The sequence below is a fragment of the Schistocerca americana genome, chromosome 3 (assembly GCF_021461395.2).
Source record: "Schistocerca americana isolate TAMUIC-IGC-003095 chromosome 3, iqSchAmer2.1, whole genome shotgun sequence".
Taxonomy (NCBI): domain Eukaryota; kingdom Metazoa; phylum Arthropoda; class Insecta; order Orthoptera; family Acrididae; genus Schistocerca; species Schistocerca americana.
Window position 1 is genome coordinate 537,842,757 of NC_060121.1, and position 23,563 is coordinate 537,866,319.

Here is a 23,563-nt window from a genome sequence, read left to right on the forward strand (position 1 = left end):
ACAAAAACCAACAATGATCTTAACCATTTTAGATGGTCAAGGAGCATTTCCAACAATTAATTGTTAAGAGCAACCAAAAGTCATCCTAAATATAACGATCCTGAAAGATAACCAAACTGTCCAGGAAGGGAAGCTTAGTATCATCAACGAAGAATAATGCACTACTATTTAATTGGGAATAGGATCTGGCCTGTCTGAGGGACAATGTCGATGACTGATAGCTGTTCCGTGTCAGTTTTTGGGTGCTTTCAAATCCAGGGTGGAGAAACGATAGAGCAAGCAGCTCACGATAAATCACCCACTATATCAACACACATTCACCAATTTGACAGCATTTGTATAAGGTGTCTAAGGCTAAAAGAGACAATTTGGAAGTGGAGAAGATGCTGGAAGATGACATCACTGAACCTTCCAACAGTCCTTCATTCTCTCCTGTGGTCTTTATGAAGAAGTAGAATAGGACATGGTATTTCTGTATCAACTACCACCAACTGAACAAAATCACGAAGAAAGGTGTCTATCCATTGCCACATATTGATGACAGTCTAGACTGCTTGCCATTTTTTGAGGACATCTGAAGAATATCTAAGGTGCCTGACAACAGTGTTGAACAGTGTTCAGACTGCTGGTCTCTACCTTTTTTTTTTTTTTTTTTTTAAAAAAAAAAGTATCTATGGTGCCCAAGAAATAAAAATCTTGGGGCACCTAGTTCACGGGAACTGAGCCCATCCCAACTCAGAGAAAATAAGAGGCACCACATTTTTCAATTCCACAGCACATTCGTGATGTGAGAAGTTTTCTTGGAATGTGCTCATACTACCAGTGATTCATGAAGGTTTTTGTACCATAGCATGATCCTTGCAAGAACTACTGTAGGGAGACGGCAAATTTTCTTTGGGTGAGGTACGAGAAACATCTTCCCTTTTCCTTAAGGAAGCCATATAATCATCTCCAATCCTAGCATCACATGGTGAGAATGCCTAAACAGAACTTCATATCAACACTAGTGGTTTTGGAATTGGTGCAGTTTTAGTGCAAAATAAAGAAGGTGATGAAAAGGTGATACCTTATCCTTCCAGAGTATTCTCCAAGTCAGAGATGAATTACACTACAACTATCTATTGCTATGCACTAAACAACTGGGTGGTACAGGTCACCTACCCAATATTTACAGCCTTCTTCATTGGCCTACAAGATATCACTATTTTATGAGTGTGCTAATGTGGATTGTTTAACAACAGTAGGTATACAGGATATATCTTCTTTATTGTAAATATTTTATTTATTGTGATTTAGATCAGCACAGCTTACAGAATATGTTATTTGGTACATTTGTTTAAATTAAATTTCCTCTGTAATGTGTACACTGTACACACATTAAAAACAGATGCAGTAACAATGGCATCAATTCTCTGCCAAGGAGATCAGTTATGTTCTGGCTGTTATGTTGGTGCAACTAATAAAGGTGAGTTGTACTTAATTAAAAATCCTGCCTTCAAATTTGGACTTCAAAAAAAGAGCAAGAACTCAAAAGCTAATGCAAATACTGTTTCCCGTTACAAGTTTTTGTGCACCACACATCTGTTTGCTACAGATGAGCAGTTGCCTTTCCCTAATCATATGTAATTGTTACAGTTGCATCAACACACCCTCTGCAACATCCTAAAAATAACAATACCAAAATTTATGCAGAGCATATCTAAGTGTGTGTGTGTGTGCGCGCAAAGACGTTTCTAATGGCATTTAGTAATCATGGAGTTGTAGTCTACAAAATGTTCCTTAATGGAAGAGAAATCAAACTGTGTTAAGTCTGCAGATTTGAGGGCAGATAAGCACTTCTTCACTGATATGATATCATAATAACATCAGTTTAATTCTGAAGGGAATTCATGTCTGTGAATTCACACAATCCTAGTAAGAACGAAGAAGTAGAAGCTCTCTTGCAAGAATACATGTGAATTATTTTAAATTGACTCATACGGTTTGAGAACAGTAGAATCTCACCTTAAATTGTCATCTTCCTGACAAAAGCAAAAAAGATTGAGATACTGGACTTTGGAATATTTAAATTTCTGTTAAAGCTCACCAGAAGATACGGGAACTCCTCAAATGCCTCTATACTGATTCTAATGTTGTTAGCACCAATGCTGCTACCCTAGGTGCAGGTGTGGGTCAACTACTGCAAAATGTTGATACTGGCAAAAGAAACACTAGCAAAAAAACAGACAACCAGCTCTTTAAGGTGGGACTCATTGTCAGCATTTACAATGACTGAAATGACACAAGCTATTTAAAAAATTGCAACAGAGGTTGTACACTTGGTCTCAACAATATTACTTGTAACTCAGCATTGGCAGCTAAGTCTATAATGACTGCTTGATCTCAAATCTAATGCAGATGATCTGGAGCAAAACCAAACTAACTGCAATACTTAATGAGGAAAGGCCCATCTGCTGCAAGACATTCTGTCCATCTCTCCATTTTGCAAGCTGTGTAAGGTATTTCAAAATATGGAGATAAACAGCTCAAGTCCAATACTCAAACTGTAGCTCATCCCATGAGAAGCAGATTTCAGCTCTTAACTGGAACAATGCTTCAACCTGAAATATCCTCGAGGCACCTTGGAGCATACACTTACACATGGTATCAAACCTTTTGGTCAAACTGACAGATGATAGTGGATCCACAACTGAATATATTGAGACAGGGAACCAATGGTCAGCAATCGATATTTATTATGTTATGGACATAGACCACGCACACTGCATAACAACAATTTAACTCATAGTAATTGTTTAAAGTGACAATCACTGGTCTCAATGCACGCGTAATAACAGTGCATAAAGTTCTTCTCTCAAAGATACCTGTTGTCTGTTGTACCAGGGGAGAGGCAGCTTGAACTCTTGCAAACAGATATTCATCCGTTTCTATGGGGATTTCACACACTAATATCTTGACGTAACCCCAGAGGAAAATTCCAGAGATGCAAGATCTGGCAACTACGCTGGTTGTAGGACAGGACCTCTCCTTCCAATCTAACATTGAATGTATATGTTGTTCAGATGCTCACAGACATTAACATCGAAGTGGACTGGTACACCGCCATGTTGAAACCACATCCATTCGTGGACAAGTGGTACAGTTTCCAAGAACTGTGGCAACACATCTCGCAGCAACACAAGGTAACATGGAACAGTCAAAATGGGGAGGTGGCAAATAAGGTCCTATTACATGGCCTTGGATAATGCCTGCCCATATATTGACAGAGAATCATTGTTGGCTGCCAGCGATGTGGGTGGCATAGGGTTGTCCTCACAATATGGGTATTACAGCTGTTGAAAACACCATCGCAGGTGAATGAGGTCTCATCTGTGAACAATACACATTGTACAAAGTTCAGCACTACAGCACTGCAGTGGATAATCCTTTGACAGAAGTGAATGCAGGGCTCAAAATATGCTGGTCCCAGTGCTTGCACACATTCTTTATGAGGGGTGTAATACCTCATCCACCAGTACTCTCCACACTGTATCCTTTGAAGCATTCATTTTGTCAGCAAGTTGATGGGTATTTATTGCTGGGTGGTCAGTCACATGATCTAACACCATCTCCTCAGAGTCTATCATTTGGAGTGTCTTTGGTGGGAACCCTGGCCAGCTCTCTGTGGTGTGAATGACCCCTTCTCTCTTAAGCTGGTATCCACAGAGAGAAAAGTCTTCCAAGTAGGATGACACCTGTTGGGAAAGTGTTCTCTGTACATTTGTGCTGCTTTATGAGCTCTACATCCAACTGCACTGTATATTAAATGCATGTCTGCCAACTTTAGTCAGGAATAATGTTCCATCTTTGAGCATGTGTCATGCACTATGTATAGTAACACACCTCACCATGGACACATCACAAGCTGTATGATGCAATGGAGAAGTGACATCAGACATAGTGGTGTGTGTGTGTGTGTGTGTGTGTGTGTGGTGGGGGCACAGGTTAATGGGTTAATACACTGGTGCGATGCATGTAGTTGTCACATGACACATGTGCTATGAGCTAAGTTGTGTACATTATGGCTGTTTAGTGGTCAGAGGTGTGCATTGTTTATCATCTAATGCCTGTTCCAGTGTACAACAGATACCTGGGATCTTTGAACCATTGCACTACATGCATTGATATTGGTGATCATTGCTTTGAACAATTACTTGAGCTACTTTGTTGTTATGTGGTGTATGCTGCGTATGTTCACAATACAATAAATATGTATTTCTGGCCATTGTTTCCCTATTTCAATATAATCTGTTATTGACACACTATCACCTTGTTCAATTTCATCAAAAAAGTTTGAGATACCCTATCTACAAACAACACCGTATCATAAGAAAACAGGAAGAACCACTAGAAACACTGCTAAGGAGGCTTACAGGAAGCAAATGGAGTAAACAACCAGCAGTACTACATCTATATCTACATCTGCATCTGCATCAATACTCTGAAGCCACTGTGAAGTGCATGACAGAGAGTGATTCCCATTGTATCAGTTATTAGTGTTTCTTCCAATTCTAGCTATCAGGTATGGCTCCCATACGCTTGAACACTATTCTAGGCTGAGTTGGACAGGTGTTTTGCAAGCAATCTCCTTTGTAGATTAACTGAATTTTCTATTATTCCACCAATAAACAAAAGTCTGCCACCTAGTTTATCTACAACCGTGCCTTGTGATTGTTTTATTTCATATCTTGCAAATAGTTAAAACCAAACAACAAATTTTTGGCAATATAATGTAATCAGGTAGATAAAAAAATCTACTGACCAAACAGCGGCAGAACACGCACCTAAAAGAAGGTTACAATTTGCAAGCTAAGTGCATTGTACATAACAGAGGTGGAAAGAGGAAGGGTGAAAAATAGACAGGCCAGTAAACTAAAGATGTAGAAAATCAAAAGGGAGTGAAAAAAGGAATAGTTACTGTGAAGAAATGCTTAAATGGAAGAAATTAACATAAATTAAGATCAAGTGGGTGGCGAGAACCAGGGAAATATTGTAGTGCTAGCTCCCACCTGCGGAGTTCTGAGAAACTGGTGTCTGGGGGAAGAATCCAGATGGCGTGTGTGGTGAAATAGGCACCGAGGTCACAATTGCCATGTTGTAGAGCACGCTCTGCAGCAGCATATTGCATGTTGCCACTATGCACCAAATGCCTATGCCCATTCATCTTAATCAATAATTTGGTGGTAGTCATGTCGATGTAAAAGGCTGAACAGTGTTTACATAACAGATGGTACATGACATGTCTTTCACAGGTGGCTGTCCCTTTGATGGTACATATTTTGCCAGTTACATGGCTGGTGTATGTGGTGGTAGGAGGGTGCATAGGACAAGTCTTGCAGTAGGGACCACTACATGAATAGGAGCCATAGGGTAGGGAGATGGGTGCAGAAGGAGCACAGGGTTTGATAAGGACATCGCAGAGACTGGGAACTATTCTAAGTTGGTGGGAAAAATCTCAGACTACCACCAAATTAGCAATTAGGATGAACGGGCATAGGCAGAGGGTGTAAACTGGTAACACACCTCACCCAGTTGCAAAGCATGCTCTGCAAAATGACAGTCATGACCTCAATGCCTGTTTCACCACATGTGCCATTTGGATTCTTCCCCCAAACACCAGTTTCTCTGAACTCCACACATTGGAACTAGCACTACAATATGTTCCTGGTTCTTACCATCCACCTGGCCTTAATTTACATTAATTTCTTCCGTTTAAGGTTTTCTTAACTGTAACTACTCTTTGTTTCACTCAGTTTTAGCTTTCTACTTCTTTCATGGTCTTTCCTGCCTCTTTTTCACTGTCCCCCCCCCCCCCTCCCCACTTCTGTTACGTACAATGCACTTAGCCTTTCACTCATATTAATTTGTCCGCAATGTTTTAGCAGTAATCTCTGCCTTGCATATTACCCTCTGTTCTGCCTTTAAGCTCTCAGGTTCTCAAATCTCATTCAGTGCAGTCCCCAGCAGTCAGTCTTTCATTATCATTCCGTCTGGTAAGTCTCCCATGACCATGGTTCTGGATGACTTTTTTGAAGTCTGCCCTTTTCCCTAGACCTGTCCAGTCCTTTTCCTTCATCCCTCTTCCTCCCCCTTCAACCCTCATGCTGGAAGGAGGAGCCACTGGCTCTGAAAGCTTGGATAATTATAACCTTCTTTTATGTACGTTTTCTGCCACCGCTTGGCTGAGTAGATTTTTTTATCTACCCAATTACATTACATAGTTAAACACAGATATTTATACGAGTTGAATGATCCAGTTATGACTCATTAACATTGTTGTCATAGGATATTATGATTTTTCATTTTGTGAAGGGCAAAATTTTATATTTGTGAACATTAAAAGCAAGCTGCTAATCTTCTTTCAGTAAGTACTCATTATAGGTAACTGCATCATTTGCAGAAAGTCTGAGTTACTATTAATATTGTCTACCAAATCATTAATATACAGCAAGAACACATTTCCCTGGTGCGCACCTCAATAACCATAAGTAATTCTTTTTTATTCACATTTTTGCTGTGGGACATCACCACCCAAAGGAACTTTTGCCACAACAAACATCTGCCAACACGTACAACATAAGCTATTTGTTCTTAATAAATAGCATTATTAATTGTGATCGCTTTCTGTTTATACGGGTGCACAGCTATACTCTAGGGACAAAATAACAGTCAAAGCAATGGAAACAAGCTCATTCTCTGCACCACCAAAGAAAGCAAAGACAATTCCTTTGGCGGGAAAGGTCATGGCATTAGTGTTCTGGGATGCGAAGGGGATTCTGTTTGTAGATTATCTCCCCACTCAAACAGTTACTGGAGAATACTATGCTAACCTCATGGACAAATTGCAATGAAAGACATGTGAAGAAAGGCCAGATTCAGCAAGAAAGAAAGTCATCTCCCATCACGACAATGTGAGCCCACACACATGTGCCGTCACCACGGCAAATTTATATGAACTAAGGTATGAATTGTTGCCACACCTGCCTTATTCACCTGATATGGCTCTGTCAGACTTCCATCTCTTCCCAAAGCTGAAAATTTTTCGTGGTGGATGAAGACTCACTTCAAATAAATATTTGATAGCCTGAGTTTACAACTATTTTGCAGGCCTGGAGGAAACTCATTTTTGAGATGGGATCAAGGCACTGGAACATCGTTGGACCAAGTGCATTAATCTACAAGGAGACTACATTGAAAAATGAAAATAGTTTGTGATGTAAGTACTTTTTTCCTTTCTGTTCCGAGAACTTTTCAAACCACCCTCATACTTTACTATATGAAATAACGGGTACAATTAATAGCACCCTCTGCACAGACACTATCCATCCACATAGAAATGGCAGTCCAGATGAAAAGTGTTGATTAGGAAAACTGTTAGATATCATATGTAGTGCATTCAGATGCCAAACAGAAATTGATGGCACCTGGGGAAGCTCTGTCATCTGGTAGATAAGTAAACTGGAAGATATCTTAGAAGAAAGATTAAGAAAAGGCAAACCTACGTTTCTAGCATTTGTAGACTTAGAGAAAGCTTTTGACAATGTTAACTGGAATACTCTCTTTCAAATTCTGAAGGTGGCAGGGGTAAAATACAGGGAGCGAAAGGCTATTTACAATTTGTACAGAAACCAGATGGCAGTTATAAGAGTCGAGGGGCATGAAAGGGAAGCAGGGGTTGGGAAAGGAGTGAGACAGGGTTGTAGCCTCTCCCCGATGTTATTCAATCTCTATATTGAGCAAGCAGTAAAGGAAACAAAAGAAAAGTTCGGAGTAGGTATTAAAATTCATGGAGAAGAAGTAAAAACTTTGAGGTTCGCCGATGACATTGTAATTCTGTCAGAGACAGCAAAGGACTTGGAAGAGCAGTTGAACGGAATGGACAGTGTCTTGAAAGGAGGATATAAGATGAACATCAACAAAAGCAAAACGAGGATAATGGGATGTAGTCAAATTAAATCGGGTGATGCTGAGGGAATTAGATTAGGAAATGAGACACTTAAAGTAGTAAAGGAGTTTTGCTATTTAGGGAGTAAAATAACTGATGATGGTCGAAGTAGAGAGGATATAAAATGTAGACTGGCAATGGCAAGGAAAGCGTTTCTGAAGAAGAGAAATTTGTTAACATCGAGTATAGATTTAAGTGTGAGGAAGTCGTTTCTGAAAGTATTTGTATGGAGTGTAGCCATGTATGGAAGTGAAACATGGACGATAACTAGTTTGGACAAGAAGAGAATAGAAGCTTTCGAAATGTGGTGCTACAGAAGAATGCTGAAGATAAGGTGGGTAGATCACGTAACTAATGAGGAGGTATTGATTAGGATTGGGGAGAAGAGAAGTTTGTGGCACAACTTGACTAGAAGACGGGATCGGTTGGTAGGACATGTTTTGAGGCATCAAGGGATCACAAATTTAGCATTGGAGGGCAGCGTGGAGGGTAAAAATCGTAGAGGGAGACCAAGAGATGAATACACTAAGCAGATTCGGAAGGATGTAGGTTGCAGTAGGTGCTGGGAGATGATGAAGCTTGCACAGGATAGAGTAGCATGGAGAGCTGCATCAAACCAGTCTCAGGACTGAAGACCACCACAACAACAACAACAACAACAACAACAAACAGATTAAGGAGAGGAGTACAAAGAACAAATGCAATTCCTTAGAGGTTAAACCAATTGGTGTGACTGGAGGGCAATAAAATATCCAGCACTTTTACTTCTCTCGCTTTTGGTTGGAAACTTGTACACTGGCAGATCTCTTTCTGACAAAGAACAAAGATGTCAAGCATGCCAATTTCTAGGCTAAATAATTTTCAGACAATAAATACTGATGTTTCATAATATGTCTCAACATTTAACAAGTGTAAACACCATTCTGGAACACACAATGCATATCATTATTAGCTTATTACAAACAAATTATACTGATCAGCTTTTACCAACTTGTAGGGAAAAATGTAAAGACCACTGGTGAAACATCAAGAAAACAAATGTCAGCTGAAGAATCTGAGACAGAAGCCAACAGGTCCAATGTCATTTGAGAAAACTGCAAAATTACAAGGAGAGAGAATGGGTGAAGTGATTTTTCCTTTCATACAATTCATTGGCTTTCTTGGATTAGTCTTCCTGTTTTGTCCATATAGTATTTTTAGCTCTTGCCTATCATCTTTTTTCATCGTTTTGCAATTTCTTTTCTCCACTGTCATCTTTCCTGCTCTTAATTTATATTGACAGTCCAGATATTTCACTTCCTGCAAGTATGTGCTTGCCAGCCATTCGGTCTCCTTGTACTTATTATTTATAAGCCCGAGTACGATTTAAATGCTTGAGGTGACAAAACTGTTTCATACCTGTATCGGTCCAGCTTCCAACGAAACCACCATTCATGAATATCATCATCTGTTGTAACAAATAAGGCTTTCCATGGGCGTGTAACAAATACCTTTTCAAAGAAAACCTGCAACGGAAGAAAAAAATTAACTAAGAGGTACATATGCAAACCGGAAAAATTAATGAAATTTCAGTATCCTATCACATTAATGAAACATGTATTATCATGAAGACATTGAGGGATTTTAGCTACCATCCCCTCTTCCCTGCCCAATTTCGATACGTCCAATTACCAACATCACTTCATCTCATATGCTATACAGCTACAAAGAATTTTATTTGAAAACTGTACTTATAAAGATCATGACCTATGATCACTGGCCCCCATAACAGCCTCCCACTAAACCTCACACCTTGGAAAAGAAAGTACAGAAGAAACTGAGGCTATGCCAAATGAATCTGATGGTTATTATAAATAAATCTCTACCACACAAGTGAAGCTAGAGTTCCTGACACCTATTAAAGTAAGTGGAAAGTTAAGGTCACAAATTTTCAGTCAGGCACAGAAATGACATTAATATAAGTGAAACACTTTTTTATGTTAGTATATGCTCTGTAATAACGTAACCGAAGTGGCAAATTGATCTGGGAAATAATTTTTGTTTATACAGTTTTTAAAAGTAACCATTATGTGTGTTTTGTGCAAATGAATAATATACAGCACCATAGAATAATGAAATTACTTTTTTTGAGAGGTTTATTGCCGACAGATATTCATCTCAAGTTGGTGAAGCATTGTTTATAAGGAGCGCAAGCTGCAGTGTTGGCTCAGTGGTTACCTTGACTACTTTAGTTATTTATATTCTACCACGGATTTTCCATTATCATGCGAATTGTCAAATCATCCATACTCTTCTTTGGATCTGGCACCCTAATTACCACAGGGTTCTACACACAGTATGTAAAAATTCGTGACTGGAAAACATTCAGACACTGGTGAAGAGGCTGTCACATCCACAGATAAATATTTTGCAGATCTCCCAGAACTGCACATTGGGGATGGAATCTACTCATTTGAAAAATGCTGGCCAAAAAGGGGTTTACAGCATTAAGTGCACTTTTGATCTAAAACTACAGTTTGTGCTGCCAGGCTGTGAGTTTCTCATCTTTCTCTCATAATGAATAATTCACAACAAAAATGACAAAAATATATATTTGGGGTCTCTGCACTGATTAGCCAGAACATTATATGACAACCTACCTAATAGCCGGTATTGTCGACCTTTGGAACGAATAACAGTGGTGACACATTGTGGCATGGAAGCAATGGGTAGGTTGCTGGGGGAGATGACACCACATGCGCACACAGAAGTAACATAATTCCAATAAATTCTGGAGAGAGGGCAATGGGTTCTGACACCACATTCAATCACATCCCAGATGTGTTCGATCAGGTTGGAAGGGGGGGGGGGGGAGGGGGGGGGGGCAGGACATCATTTGGAACTCACCACTGTGTCTCTTAAACCACTCTGTCACATTCTTACCGAAAAATACCACTGCCCTCAGGAAACATGAACATCACGAAGGACGTATGTGGTCCGCAATCATTGTACAACACTCCTTGATCATCATGGCACCTTGCACGAGCTCCACTGGACCCATGGATGCCAACATGGATGAAACTTCCTGGCAGATTAAAACTGTGTGCCCGACCGAGACTAGAACTCTGAACCTTTGCCTTTCGCGGGTAAGTGCTCTACCATCTGAGCTACCGAAGCACGACTCATGCCCCGTCCTCACAGCTTTACTTCTGCCAGTATCTCGTCTCCTAACTTCCAAACTTTACAGAAGCTCTCCTGCGAACGTTGCAGAACTAGCACTCCTGAAAGAAAGGATACTGCGGAGACATCAGCACACACTCCGCTGCAGAGTGAAAATCTCATTCTGGAAACATCCCACAGGCTGTGGCTATGCCATGTCTCCTCACAAGGTGACACTGCTACTGTCTGTATGGGTTTATGTGGATAGGAGGTTGGTGGTCATAATGTTCTGGCTGATCAGTGTATATAAACAAACTGGGAACTTTAAGTTTTCAGGTGACATGGTTTACTGTTCTTAGTGCTACAATATTGCAAAAAGTGAGACAGGATTATAAAACTGTCAAAAATCCACTGAGAAGATGTAAAAAAAAAAAAAACTGTTATGTCATTTTGTAACTTGACTCTACAAAGCTCTCTTCCACTTCTCAACCCTCTGCAGATGAAGAAGAAGTCACACAGCAAGAATTGGTGTTACTGCTTAGCAGGTTCACTGCATCAAGAGAATTCTGAACAGCACAATAAAATAGTTAAGGTAAAAAGTATCATTGGTAGCATCATGGTAACAGATCATTTGGAAGGTAACAAGTATTCCAGGCTCAATTCAGCTACAGAATGGCACTGCTGCAAGCCAAACTGAGAAAGAGTGCCTTATTGTTGTCTGGACAACCAGTCAGTTCAGACCCTATTTGTATGCCAGACCATTCACTGTTGTGACTGATCACCATCCTTTATGTGAATGACAATCCAGAAGGATTGATTACCATGATTGGGAAGATGGATATTAATAATAACAATGATTTCGTGTAGCTCAATGGGCTGGGGCAAGTCTTCCAATTTGACAATGCTTCTGCGACTTGAGTGTGCCTACCCTACCCCAGTAATCCCACCAGGGAAAGGGGATCTACAGTTTAAAATGGTTTCTGAACCATGTGTCATTCCTGGCAAATCTTCACATAAATGAGAGGTGAACTACAGCTTCAGGAATACGACTGCCTTTCATGGAATCAAGAGCCAGAACTTTACAGCACTAGTGCTTTCCAGCTCATCACTGAACTTAAGAACACTGCAGCAAAACAAAGGGAAGATCCAGCATTACTGAAGACCATAGAGGCCTTAAGGAAGGAAGAAGTTGCTGTAGAAAGAAAATTGTACAAATAGAATTATGATCCACTGATACAGAAATGGTTGCTTATCACTCCAGCTCACTCGCAGTGCACTTCGTTGAAGTGTGATCAGTCTTAGGGGGCTCAAGTGATGAGTTTTATGAGTCTCAACTGAGCCAACAACTTCACTAACAGTCTGTCACCCTGATGTTGTTCATGCACACTTTTACTTTATTCAAGATTTACAGTCACATTCTTCTGCTTGTTTGGTGCAATGGACCTGCTATGCTGGCCTCTAATTGTACCACGAGACTACTTCACTGTCTGCACAAGATTGAGGGCTATAAGAGAGCTTCAGACTAAGCTAGGTATGAAACCATGTAACCTCTAAGAAGAACTCTTCTGTATTTTGCTTCTTGTATTTAATATTTATGTTAGATGCCAAATATTTTATTACTCAGAAAAACGTATCTGAAGTGAATCTCAGAACAGAACATACAAGAATGACGTTTCATCTCTACTTCTTTGAACTGTTTCTAGCTATTGTCATTCTATATAGCTCCTTTTGTTCTCTGGCTTCCAAAAGCTGCAACACCAAAGCGTAAGCAATCCTTCACAGCAGGTGGAGACGTTCAATATGTGTCATGCTTTTGTAACGTTCTGCGCTCGCGCATTTCACCCCAACTCTTGACTATCAATAAACCCAACATGTGTACAGTAAAAATTTCCTGTATGCCTAACAATGTGTTTACAAGGACATCTTTTGTCCAATTGTGAGGAAGAGATGGAACAATCTGTCACCCCACAACTATTTGCATGATGCTCTGACATCAGGTCTACTGTGTTCTTTGAAGATTCTTGATATACTCAGAAGCATGTAATCATTAGCCAGTTATCTACTGATCTGTCTGACATTATGTAAGCCACTATAGGGACTGCCAATGACTTGAGCATGTGCCACCTCTTTTACCCCCAAAATATCTTGTACCAATTCCTCCTGCAGTTGCCCCATTTCACTGGACTACAGTTTACCTTTTCCGAAGGTTTCTCAAGTTGGCCATTGTGAATAAATGGATAACAGTGTGCACTGGCTAGTTCATTCACTACACTTTCACCAAGGCTGTACATATTGATGAAGCTCTGAAACCACTATCTTTCTTGTGAAAGACAATTTCTATGCACTGAGCACTATAGCAATGATCTCTGATGGAAATTGGTTCAGTCAAGACTCATGTTTGATGTAATTTTAATGCGCAACACTGTTCACAGAATGATAGCTGCTGGCCTCGCAGAATGTTTTAGTAAAATGCTGGACACATACTCTCAAAGAATGTTAGAACCAAAGAGAGAAACTGGGATACAGCACTTCATATTGTGGCATTTGCACAACACAGCAATGGATGACGCCACAGATTTTATGTCACATTACCTGGTAAATGGTTTACAGGTCAAAACAACAATGGATACATTGTTTCAGTTTCAATCTATGAATAAGATGATAACATTACATAGCTCATCACTCATACTCAAGAGGCCACATGGCTGTCATTCACACACTTCTTGGATGTTCACAATAACATGTTAACATTTAATGAAAGACTCCACCCTCTAAGCTGCAGCCCATGTAACTTAGCACGCATTTTCACACAATTATTAAAATGCTACTTTAGCATGACTGAATCCTATGTAACTGATCACATGTTACCTGCATAGTCTGAGTATATGAGTCTACATTAAGGGGACAAAAGCACAGACACATTGTCGATGTCCTTCACATAAGCTCTATCATATTACTGCGTGCATATCAAGGATAGGGGCTTCCCCTACACGGAACATGAAGAACTGACGTATAACTGTGATGCCTCAGTGGGAGTAACTCCATTTAAACATCAGAGTGAGTCTGTTTACGACTTCAGATTTGTAATACCTGGAAGAGTCTGGGACTTACTTGTTTGTGGAACATTGAAATTTACTACAGCATTATACACATATACAGAGAGGAGCAACAACAATAGTATTAGCTGTAACAGTAGTAGTAGTCGTGGTGGTGGTGGTTATTGTATCCTGCTATGTTAGCATATCATTTGTGTGTCTATTTCTGATAGTCCATTACTTCCTTCTAATAACTGCAGTATATGCTGCCCATCATCCAGGGTGTCTAAACTCTTTCTCCACCCTTCCACATGCCCTTCTAAGACAGTTTCTTTTCTTTTTTTTAATTTTTTATACAAATCTCTCTTTCCTCCTCTTATCTAGTTCCTTTCTGTATTTTTATTGAACTCAGTAATGGTCTCTAGTGTTCTTTGCAGTACCGGATCACTTTTCACCCTTCCATTCAGCTCATTCCATCCATCCTCCACTATGTCCATATCACAAAAGCCTCCAGCCTTGCACAATGTTCCTCCCTCATTGGACATGTATCAGTAATGCAGTCTTTTCTTCAACTATTTATCCATTATCAATGCAGAAAACTCTGCTTTTCTTGCAAATGCCTCTTTTGCCATTGCTATAATGCTTTTAATTTCTGTGCTGCATTTTCAGTCACTATCCATCTTGCTTCCTAGGTGTAAAAAGCTTTTCGCATGTTCTAATGTTTCTCCATTCAGCATTATGTTTACCATTTTACTTCCTCCACAATTTTTGTTTTCTCTCTGTTGACTTTCACTTCACGGTTCTACCCCTTAGATTCATTGATATCCATTATTTCCTGCAGTTATTTTCCATCCACTGCTAGAAGCAATATCTCAAACACCAAATTCTTGTTACTCAAAGTTTTGTCCCCTTCTCAGCCAGTGGATTTAAAATGTTGGGGGAAAGACAGTAGCCTTGTCTTAATCCTTATCCAATTTCATCTAGTTGATACTTTCTCCTCTCTTTTTTACTGATACTTTTTGATTTAAATATAGTGAGTTTATACACCATCAGCTTTACTAGTTCATTCTCTTTTCCCTTATTAAATTGCACACTTGTCCCAAGCCACACTGTCAAATACCTTTACCAGGTCTATGAAACACATGTATAAGCATGTTGTCTTTTTCATTTTTAGACCTGCATCTTCAGTCACACATACACTAAAGAGCCGAAGAAACTGGTACATGCTACAACACGTTGTGGCATGGACTCGACTAATGTCTGAAGTAGTGCTGGAGGGAACTGACATCATGAATCCTCGAGGGCTGTCCATAAATCCATAAGAGTATGAGGCAGTGGAGATCTCTTCTGAACACTACATTGCAAGGCATCCCAGATATGTTCAATAACGTTCACGTCTGGGAAGTTTGGGTCAATTCTAGTGTCCGATAACCACCCGTCAGCTTTGACCAATGACGTAACGCGTGATGTTATTTTGTTTGTGCTGCAGATTGCAGTCGATGAACGTCAAATGATTTCTCTGGATTTCCTCGTTACGCGTGTATATTAAAAATTCGATGTAGATTATTTTGTCTTCATCTCGTAATTTGTTTTCACCATCTTTTGTTAATGAAAGTAGTTATGATTTATAAGTAGTCGTGATTTATAAGGTCTTGATTTCTCATGCTGTTCGTAATGGATGAGTCAGTTGTTTTTACTGTGCAAATTCTGCTTCAGAAAATGAGTGATCATAAATCAACTATACAATTTTTGCAATTATTGGGCGTCATTACTGGATTTTGCAAGTGCACTGTCTGTGGAAATTATAGGGTTTTGAAGAAAGGTTGGGTCATCACAAACTTCCGATGAATACACGTGGAGGTGCAGAAAAAAATAACATATGGAGGTCCATATACAGGGGGATGTAGTTTGAAAGATCGAGGCTGAATTTAGAAGTAACTGTCACGCTAACCTATTTTTGCTAAGAATAGGCCCTATTATTGCAAATCTGTCATGCACGAAGCAGGGGTTTCGTGTGGCACTGTAGTTGACTGGTTCTCATTTTGTAGAGAAGTCTGCAGGGAATTTATAAAGTCTAGGGGGGGGGGGGGGTATTTAGGAGGAGGGGGGGGGGGGAAGGGGGGGTTATTGTTGAAGTAGATGAGTCACATTTTGGAAAGAGAAAGTACGAAAGGGGGCACGAGGTTGTTGGGCTTTGGGTTTTTGGAGTAGTAGTTTCCGGAGGAGATTGTGCTCATGTTGTATTTACAGTTGTACCAAATCGGACAAAGGAAGTCTTGACATCTTTAATAGAAGACTATGTGGAAAAAGGTTCTGTAGTCATGTTGGATGGGTTTGCTTAGTGCAAGGGGTTGGGTAAAAGGGGTTATCATCATTTGGTCGTGAATCACAATATTCAGTTTCAAGATTATAAGACGGGGTCATGTACAAATACTATCGCTGTAAAATCTGTTGTTGGGCGGGGAAAGAGAAGGATTTCAGTGTTGCAAGGCCATTTAGATCAATACTGATCGAGGAAGAGTATTCCTAAGGGTTATTATTTATTTCTTGCCTTTATGAAAGTAGTCAGCAAAATGTACTAGCCACATTTGAGGTGTTGGTGGGTCTGATACTTTTTTCTTGTTTTACGTTGCGATTTTTTTTATGTTCCTGTATTGTGCGAGCGCTACTTTTTTCGTTTCTCTGGAGGGAGGTTTTACTGTTGTTTTAATATTTTCTGGTTACAATGGTAGGCCAAGGGGTATTGCTGTGTCTCTGCCAGAGAGTTTATGTGATTGACTCGTGGTTTCATTTTTTTTATTATTTTAAATTTCGTGTCTGATTAAGGGCGGGTGGTAGGGAAGAACTGATTTGGGTGGTGCTTCATCTGTGCCTTGCAGTTTCTATTTCTTATTATTTTTTTCATTAGTTATTCTGGATTTTGCTTCTTTCGTTACAGTTTGACATTCTAACATTATTATTTTTTGTTATGTCCTTATTTCGTTCTTGTCAGCCTCGGTCTTTGACTCCTACGGAAGTTCATATGCGGTAAGTTTCTTTTTATGTAGCCACTTTTGTTTTCCTTTTCAATGTTTTTGCTATACTGCTCTTCATTTTACTTTCATTCCCAATGTATCAGTTTTACTGAGTGTTGTTTTGGAGTTACTGTACCTGTTGTGACTTTCGCGTAGTATAGTTATCAGTACCAGGGTTTGGACAGTTTTGCATTTCTAGTCGTATTCTGTAGTTTTAAGCACGTTTCAGATATAATATAAGATTTTAGCGCAACAAACAGTAATATTGGAATTGGTAACTAGAAATGACCTCCTACGTAGGTTGCTTCTAGTTACAGATTCCAAATATTTGACGGTTCATTATTTACATCGTTTTTGCAGTACATGTGGAAAATATAATATAATATATGCACTCGTAATTGCTCTCGTGTTCTTATTTATTTCAGTCATTTTCAACTCGTTTAAATGAAATTCACGTGTAAATAATGGCTGCGTTAAATGTATTATTTTACGGCATGCTACATTTGTTTGTTTATGAGTATGATCTGTTACATTCATAGATTGTCCATTGCAGCATCTTTGCCTTACGTATGACGTCACTGGTCAAAGCCGCTGGGTGTTATCGGACACTAGAGTTTATCCGGCAGTTTGGTGGCCGGCAGAAATGTTTACATTCAGAAGTGTGTTCCTGGAGCCATTCTGTAGCGATTCTGGACTTGTAGGGTGTCGTACTGTCCTGTTTGAATTGCCCAAGTCTGTCGGAATGCCAAGTGGACATGAATGGCTACAGGTGATCTGACAGGATGCTTGCTTATATGTCACCCGTCACAATCACATCTAGACATGACAGGGGTCACATATCACTCCAACTGCACATGTCCCACACCATTATAGAGCCTCCACCAGCTTGAACAGTAAACTGCTGACATGCAGGTCCATGGATTCATGAGGTTGTCTCCATACCTGTACACGTCCATCTGCTCAATACAATTTGAAATGCGACTCGTCCAACCAGGCAACATGTTTCCAGTCATCAACAGTCCAATGTCAGTGTTGACAGGTCCAGGTGAGGCGTAAAGCTTTGTGTCGTGCAGTCATCAAGGATACACGAGTCGGCCTGCGGTTCCGAAACCCTACATCAATGATGTTTTGTTGAATGGTTCGCATGTTGACACTTGTTGATGGCTCAGCAATGAAATTTGCAGCAATTTGCAGAATGGATGCACTTCTGTTATACTGGATGATTCTTTTCACTCATTGTTGGTCCTGTTCTTGCAGAATCTTTTTTTGGCCACAGCAATGTCAAAGATTTGATGTTTTACCAGATTACTGATATTCACAATACACTCGTGAAATGGTCATATGGGAAAATCCCCACTTCATTGCTACCTGGCTCGTACTCCAACTATAACACCATGTTCAAACTCACTTAAATCTTGATAACTTGCCATTGTTCATTCTTTTACTCATGATTCTTAACACAACTTTAGCTGCATGTGAAATTAAACTAATGATGCTACATTCACTGCATTTCTTGGTTCTCTGTTCCTCTGGTACTGGAATCATTACCACTGTCAAAACTTCTATAGCCATTCTCTTTTGGTCCATAATCTCAGTATTCCTCTTATTCCTTCTTGGTCCTAACACTATAATATTTCTCCTGTTATTGCATTTATCATCTTCATTCCCATTTTTCATTGCAGATTTTGCACTCTTTACTTCACAAATCTATACAAACTTCAACAAACCCACTTTTCTCCATTTCATGTGAAGCACATTAGGGCACACAATGTCCATGTACTGTGATTTGTCAAGTGACACTCCCATTCATTTGACAGTCATCTGTTACTGAGAGTGAGTGGCTACTAAAATTTATCAGGAAATATCTGAAAGGAACACTATTAAATGATAACAGTTCGAATTTATCAGGGTTTATTCTAGTGGAACCAGATCTAAATCGTTAACTTTTTTAAGTTATAATTTTTAAATCTTAATAAGTGACCATCACATATGTAGGTATAAATGCCAGAAAAGTTTATTTTAGTTTTATTTTAAGGGAAGGCATAATAATCTGCAAATGCTAGTAGCTTTGATCAGCATTAAGGGAGGTGAGCCATTGTTAGACCAGTCTACACTACAATGTAGAAGTAGTAGTAGTAGTAGTAGTAGTAGTAGTAGCAGCAGCAGCAGCAGCAGCAGCAGCAGCAGCAGCAGCTTTATTCATCCGTAGATATCTTTTTACAAGGATATAGGACAGGTCAAAGTATTTACAAGTTTGGACCAATTAAAAATAAGCTAATTCATATACACATATATTTACAGACTTCTAGTTAGACATAATCATTAGATTTACTCCATGTGTACAATACTTTTTCTACAAATAACTTACTACTGTACAATACTTTTTCTACAAATAACTTATTAAATAATGTAAAGCTACACCATTCACTAACATCTCACTATCAGTCACTGCACACACACACACACACACACACACACACACACACACACACACACGGGCCATTTTCTGTACTGCAACTACTGCAATTTCCCATTTGCTATCCAGAAAAACTGAGTCAGCATCCCTCCATAATTAGTGAGATGTTGCACTCAGAAAGAGGAAGAGGTGTTATAGTCAAGTAGGGTTAAACCTAAAACTTAGACAAATCAGAAATAATTGCTACAAAAGGTTTTATTGTTTCAAAGGCTTCATTTGTGGCCCAATATAACTATCCTAGGTTTTCCCCGTCAGCGAAGTTGTGGAAAAGTGGTAGGGGGCAAAAATGTACCCGAAAAAGGGGTATTTTTTCGGTTTTGTGATTATATCTCATAAATGACTCACAATATTGAAAACATAGAGGAATTAAAAATTGTAGGGCATGAAATTCTGCACTGAATGAGACCACCCGCATATTTTTTGGACCGCCCATTTCTATACTAGTGCTCTTCAAGAATGGACTAATTTTACATGTTCATGAAAAATTTCCATTTTAACCTCTGTTTTTTGGTAATATCGTTGAAACTATCCCACCTATCAATAATGTTGTTCACAAAAAAGATATGGAGAGAGAAATTCTGCATTAAATGAAACCAAAAGTGAATTTATTGGACTACCCATTTGCGCACAGCTCCTCTACAGCTGCTCACTAAAGTTGGACCATTTCTCATCATCAATGAAGACAATTTTAAATGAAGTTCTTCAGTAATTCTTATGTACATGCTTTTAAATACAGAACTATAGCAACCCTTTGTATTGTACTTATTTAATATAGTAATAAAATAAAATATTAAAATTTTGTAAAATTTGAAAAATAATATTTAGAAGTTTTTCATATATTGAGGGCTAAGAACTGAGACCTTGTATCTGACAGATGTCAGAAAAAGTCCTGGCTCAAAAAAACTTTTAAGTGAAAAAAAAAATGCTACAATAAAATGATGCAAAAAAGACAATGCACAACCTGAGAGTAATAAATGATTATGCTCTAAATAAAAAATCAAAGCAATCAAAATTTTTATTAAAAAGTTACATTTTTTAGCTCCCCTGTAAAATTTGCCATTTGTCAGATGCAGGGTCTCCACTCTTGACCCTCGATAAAATATAGTGATACCCATTCAACTGATATGAAGGAGGAAGAGAGAGACACTCCTTGAAATTAAGTAGTGGTTATTACATTTCATAATTACAAAATTTTACATAAATGTATGAGAGGAAAAGGATAAAAGTAGGTAGGTACACAAATTTCACATACGGCGACGTTTGACTGTCATTGCACCACTCGGCTCCTCAAAGTCTGCAATTTCCGAGTCCGACGCCCCATCACTCAGCTCGTAAAAGTCAGTAATTTTTGTCACCTCATATATACAGTCCAGGTCTTCATCAGCATCTGGTTCGTCAGTTTCATCTGGTTGAAGGGAGTTAGTGCATGAGTTCCCCTTGCAGTTGACACAAATTAATGCGCACTTAATACCAGCCTTCTGACACCCACAACAACCTGCACAGCCCTTGTTGCATTTGCAGAAAATTGTTGAGAGAAGAGACTGTGGAGCTGGTTCTTTGGAGGTAGGAACGGGGCCCAAGACCAATCTCTGAAGCCTGCCATCTCCAGAGGAGCGGATCCATCTGGTGTCTTATCCACATTTGTATTTGTAAGTAGGTCCTCAAGCAATGCTGGCGAGCTGCTTCCGACGTTGGTGGCAGGGATACTAGGGTGAATCTCTATTTCACAATTGCTTTGGAAAACAGGTTGAATCGCAGTTTGTCTAAAGCGTCTCTTGCCATACCTCCATAGAGGGTTGTTAAAAATCGGAGGCCAGCTTCGACAATAGCTTCAGCTTGAGTGTCATGCTCTAAGAAAGGTTTCATGTCTTCCAGAAGACATTTATTTTTGATTAGTAGATTGACCACCTTCTTCTTGCCCTGACCGAGGAGTGCTGAAGTCGTGTCACATCCACTTACGGCATAGAGAAATATGAGTGGCCTTCTGATGTTGTTTGCCAGTTTGAAACTGCTGGAACCAAATACTTTTGATGAGGTCTTTCCTCTTCCAGGTTTCAAGAAATACATATTTGCTGATGGTGTGGCTGGGGCATTGAGCATGATGAGAAGGTCCATATCCTTACCAACAACCACAACCTTCTCATGTTCCTATGATACCTCAAGCGCAGTGGCAACAATTAGGTGGTCTGCATCTTCATTAGCTGGCTTTACTGAGAAACCTTCATCTTCAAGCCTCGAAATAAGCAAGCTAATGAGACGTGCTTTGTTTCTGTCATTGGAAAGGAATTGCTCCTGAGTCATAGTCACCATCACTAACTCGGTTAAGATGACCTCAGGAGTAGTGTGTCTTTTGCTTTGGCGGAGACGCTCAGCATATTTGATGCCCTTAGGGGGCAGGTCTTCTGGGTAGCCATCGAACACCACACTTGTCGCACTTCCGCTGTAGTGTCTTTTTAAATATTCAACTTATTTGGTTAGCATTAACTGGAATGTTTCATCATTCTTCCATACAACCTGGTGGAGAAGAAATCCACCATTGATGACAAATGCTACTTCTTCCAGGTTTACATCATTCAATGGTGTGAACAAGTCATATAACACTGACTTGGGATTCTTCCTCATTCCAGATGCACCAAACAGAGAGAGAGGATAGCGTGCCAGCTCATATTGGAAGAATTCTTTAGGCTGTTCGTCAGATTTCTTGACAAGTGCTATCGGGTGGAATATGGTTTCAGGGTTCACTGGTACATACTACTGATGAATGGTCACCTTAGATTTAAATCCCTGTATACTCATCACTCTTTTCTTTCGGACAAACTTGATGTTGTCAAAAGTTTGACCAACTGGGGTGAGCATTGAGGAGTTGCCCATTTCAGAGGCTCCGTGACGGTTGATTGAGTCATCTCTGACGATTCCTGTACTGATAGACATAACAGATTTAGTAACAGGAAAAGGATCATGGGATTGAAACCACTCAACAAATTTCTGAAGACCTCCATTGTCACGCTGAACTCTAGCATCCCTCACAACAACATGTTGCTCTGAGGTAGTGAGTGATACAGCACAAAACTCTTCAACTTGCTGGGTCACTGTAGGAACAGTTGGCATGGTCAGAATCCATCTACTCAGAATACTGTCTGAAATGCCGTGACCATGACTGAGCCCTCCAGTACTTTTCAACGGGGGCATTAGTGCTTGCTCAATCGTCATGTCAGACCATATCCCACTCCAAAACTTATCAGCCTTTGAATGCAAACTGTGTATAGTCTTCTGATATTTTCTTTTCAAGGCCCATCATGTCTTGTAAATACAGCTGTGTAGATTTAGCATACAGACAATGTCCACTGTCATGAAAATAGGGTAACATTATCTTAACAGTGGTGAGGTGCAGTTCCCAGTCGCCACTCCTCTCAGCCTGAATGAACTGCTTCATCAGAGTAGTCATGTTGAATTAGAGAATCCACAACTTGGCAGTATATTAAATAGGTACAAGAAAATTCGTTGCTATAGTTCTGTATTTAAAAGCGTGTACATAAGAATTACTGAAGAACTACTTTTGAAATTGTCTTCATTGATGATGAGAAATGGTCCAACTTTAATGAGGAGCTGTACGCAAATGCTAATTCTACTGGACTATTAGTATTGTGCCATGTATAGCTTGGGGGTAAGTATTTCTAACCTGATTTGCAGCCTCGTAATGGCATTTAGTAGTGCCACTCTTCTACGACTTGGGTGAAAATTGAATAGACAATCTTTCACATGCAGAAACTTGCCTTCCAATTTACATTTACGTTGCACAACTCCTCCTTAGTGTTGTGATATTTTTCCCCATCAGAGTAATTTGTAAACAGCATTAAGAGACAAAGATCATAAATTATGATGTGAATATAAAATTAGTGAGGAAAAAAAAACCACT

The 23,563-nt window shown here is 39.5% G+C and overlaps 1 protein-coding gene across 2 annotated transcripts in view; it reads right to left on the minus strand.

Moving 5' to 3' along the window:
- The window catches only part of LOC124605171 (N-acetylneuraminate 9-O-acetyltransferase), a 217,177-nt gene that overhangs the window by 23,259 nt on the left and 170,355 nt on the right, over positions 1 to 23,563 (minus strand). For both annotated transcript variants that reach the window (XM_047136683.1, XM_047136682.1), the window contains one exon: positions 9,383 to 9,489. In XM_047136683.1, the coding sequence (XP_046992639.1) occupies positions 9,383 to 9,489 (107 nt within the window). The remainder of the gene's footprint in view (positions 1 to 9,382; positions 9,490 to 23,563) is intronic.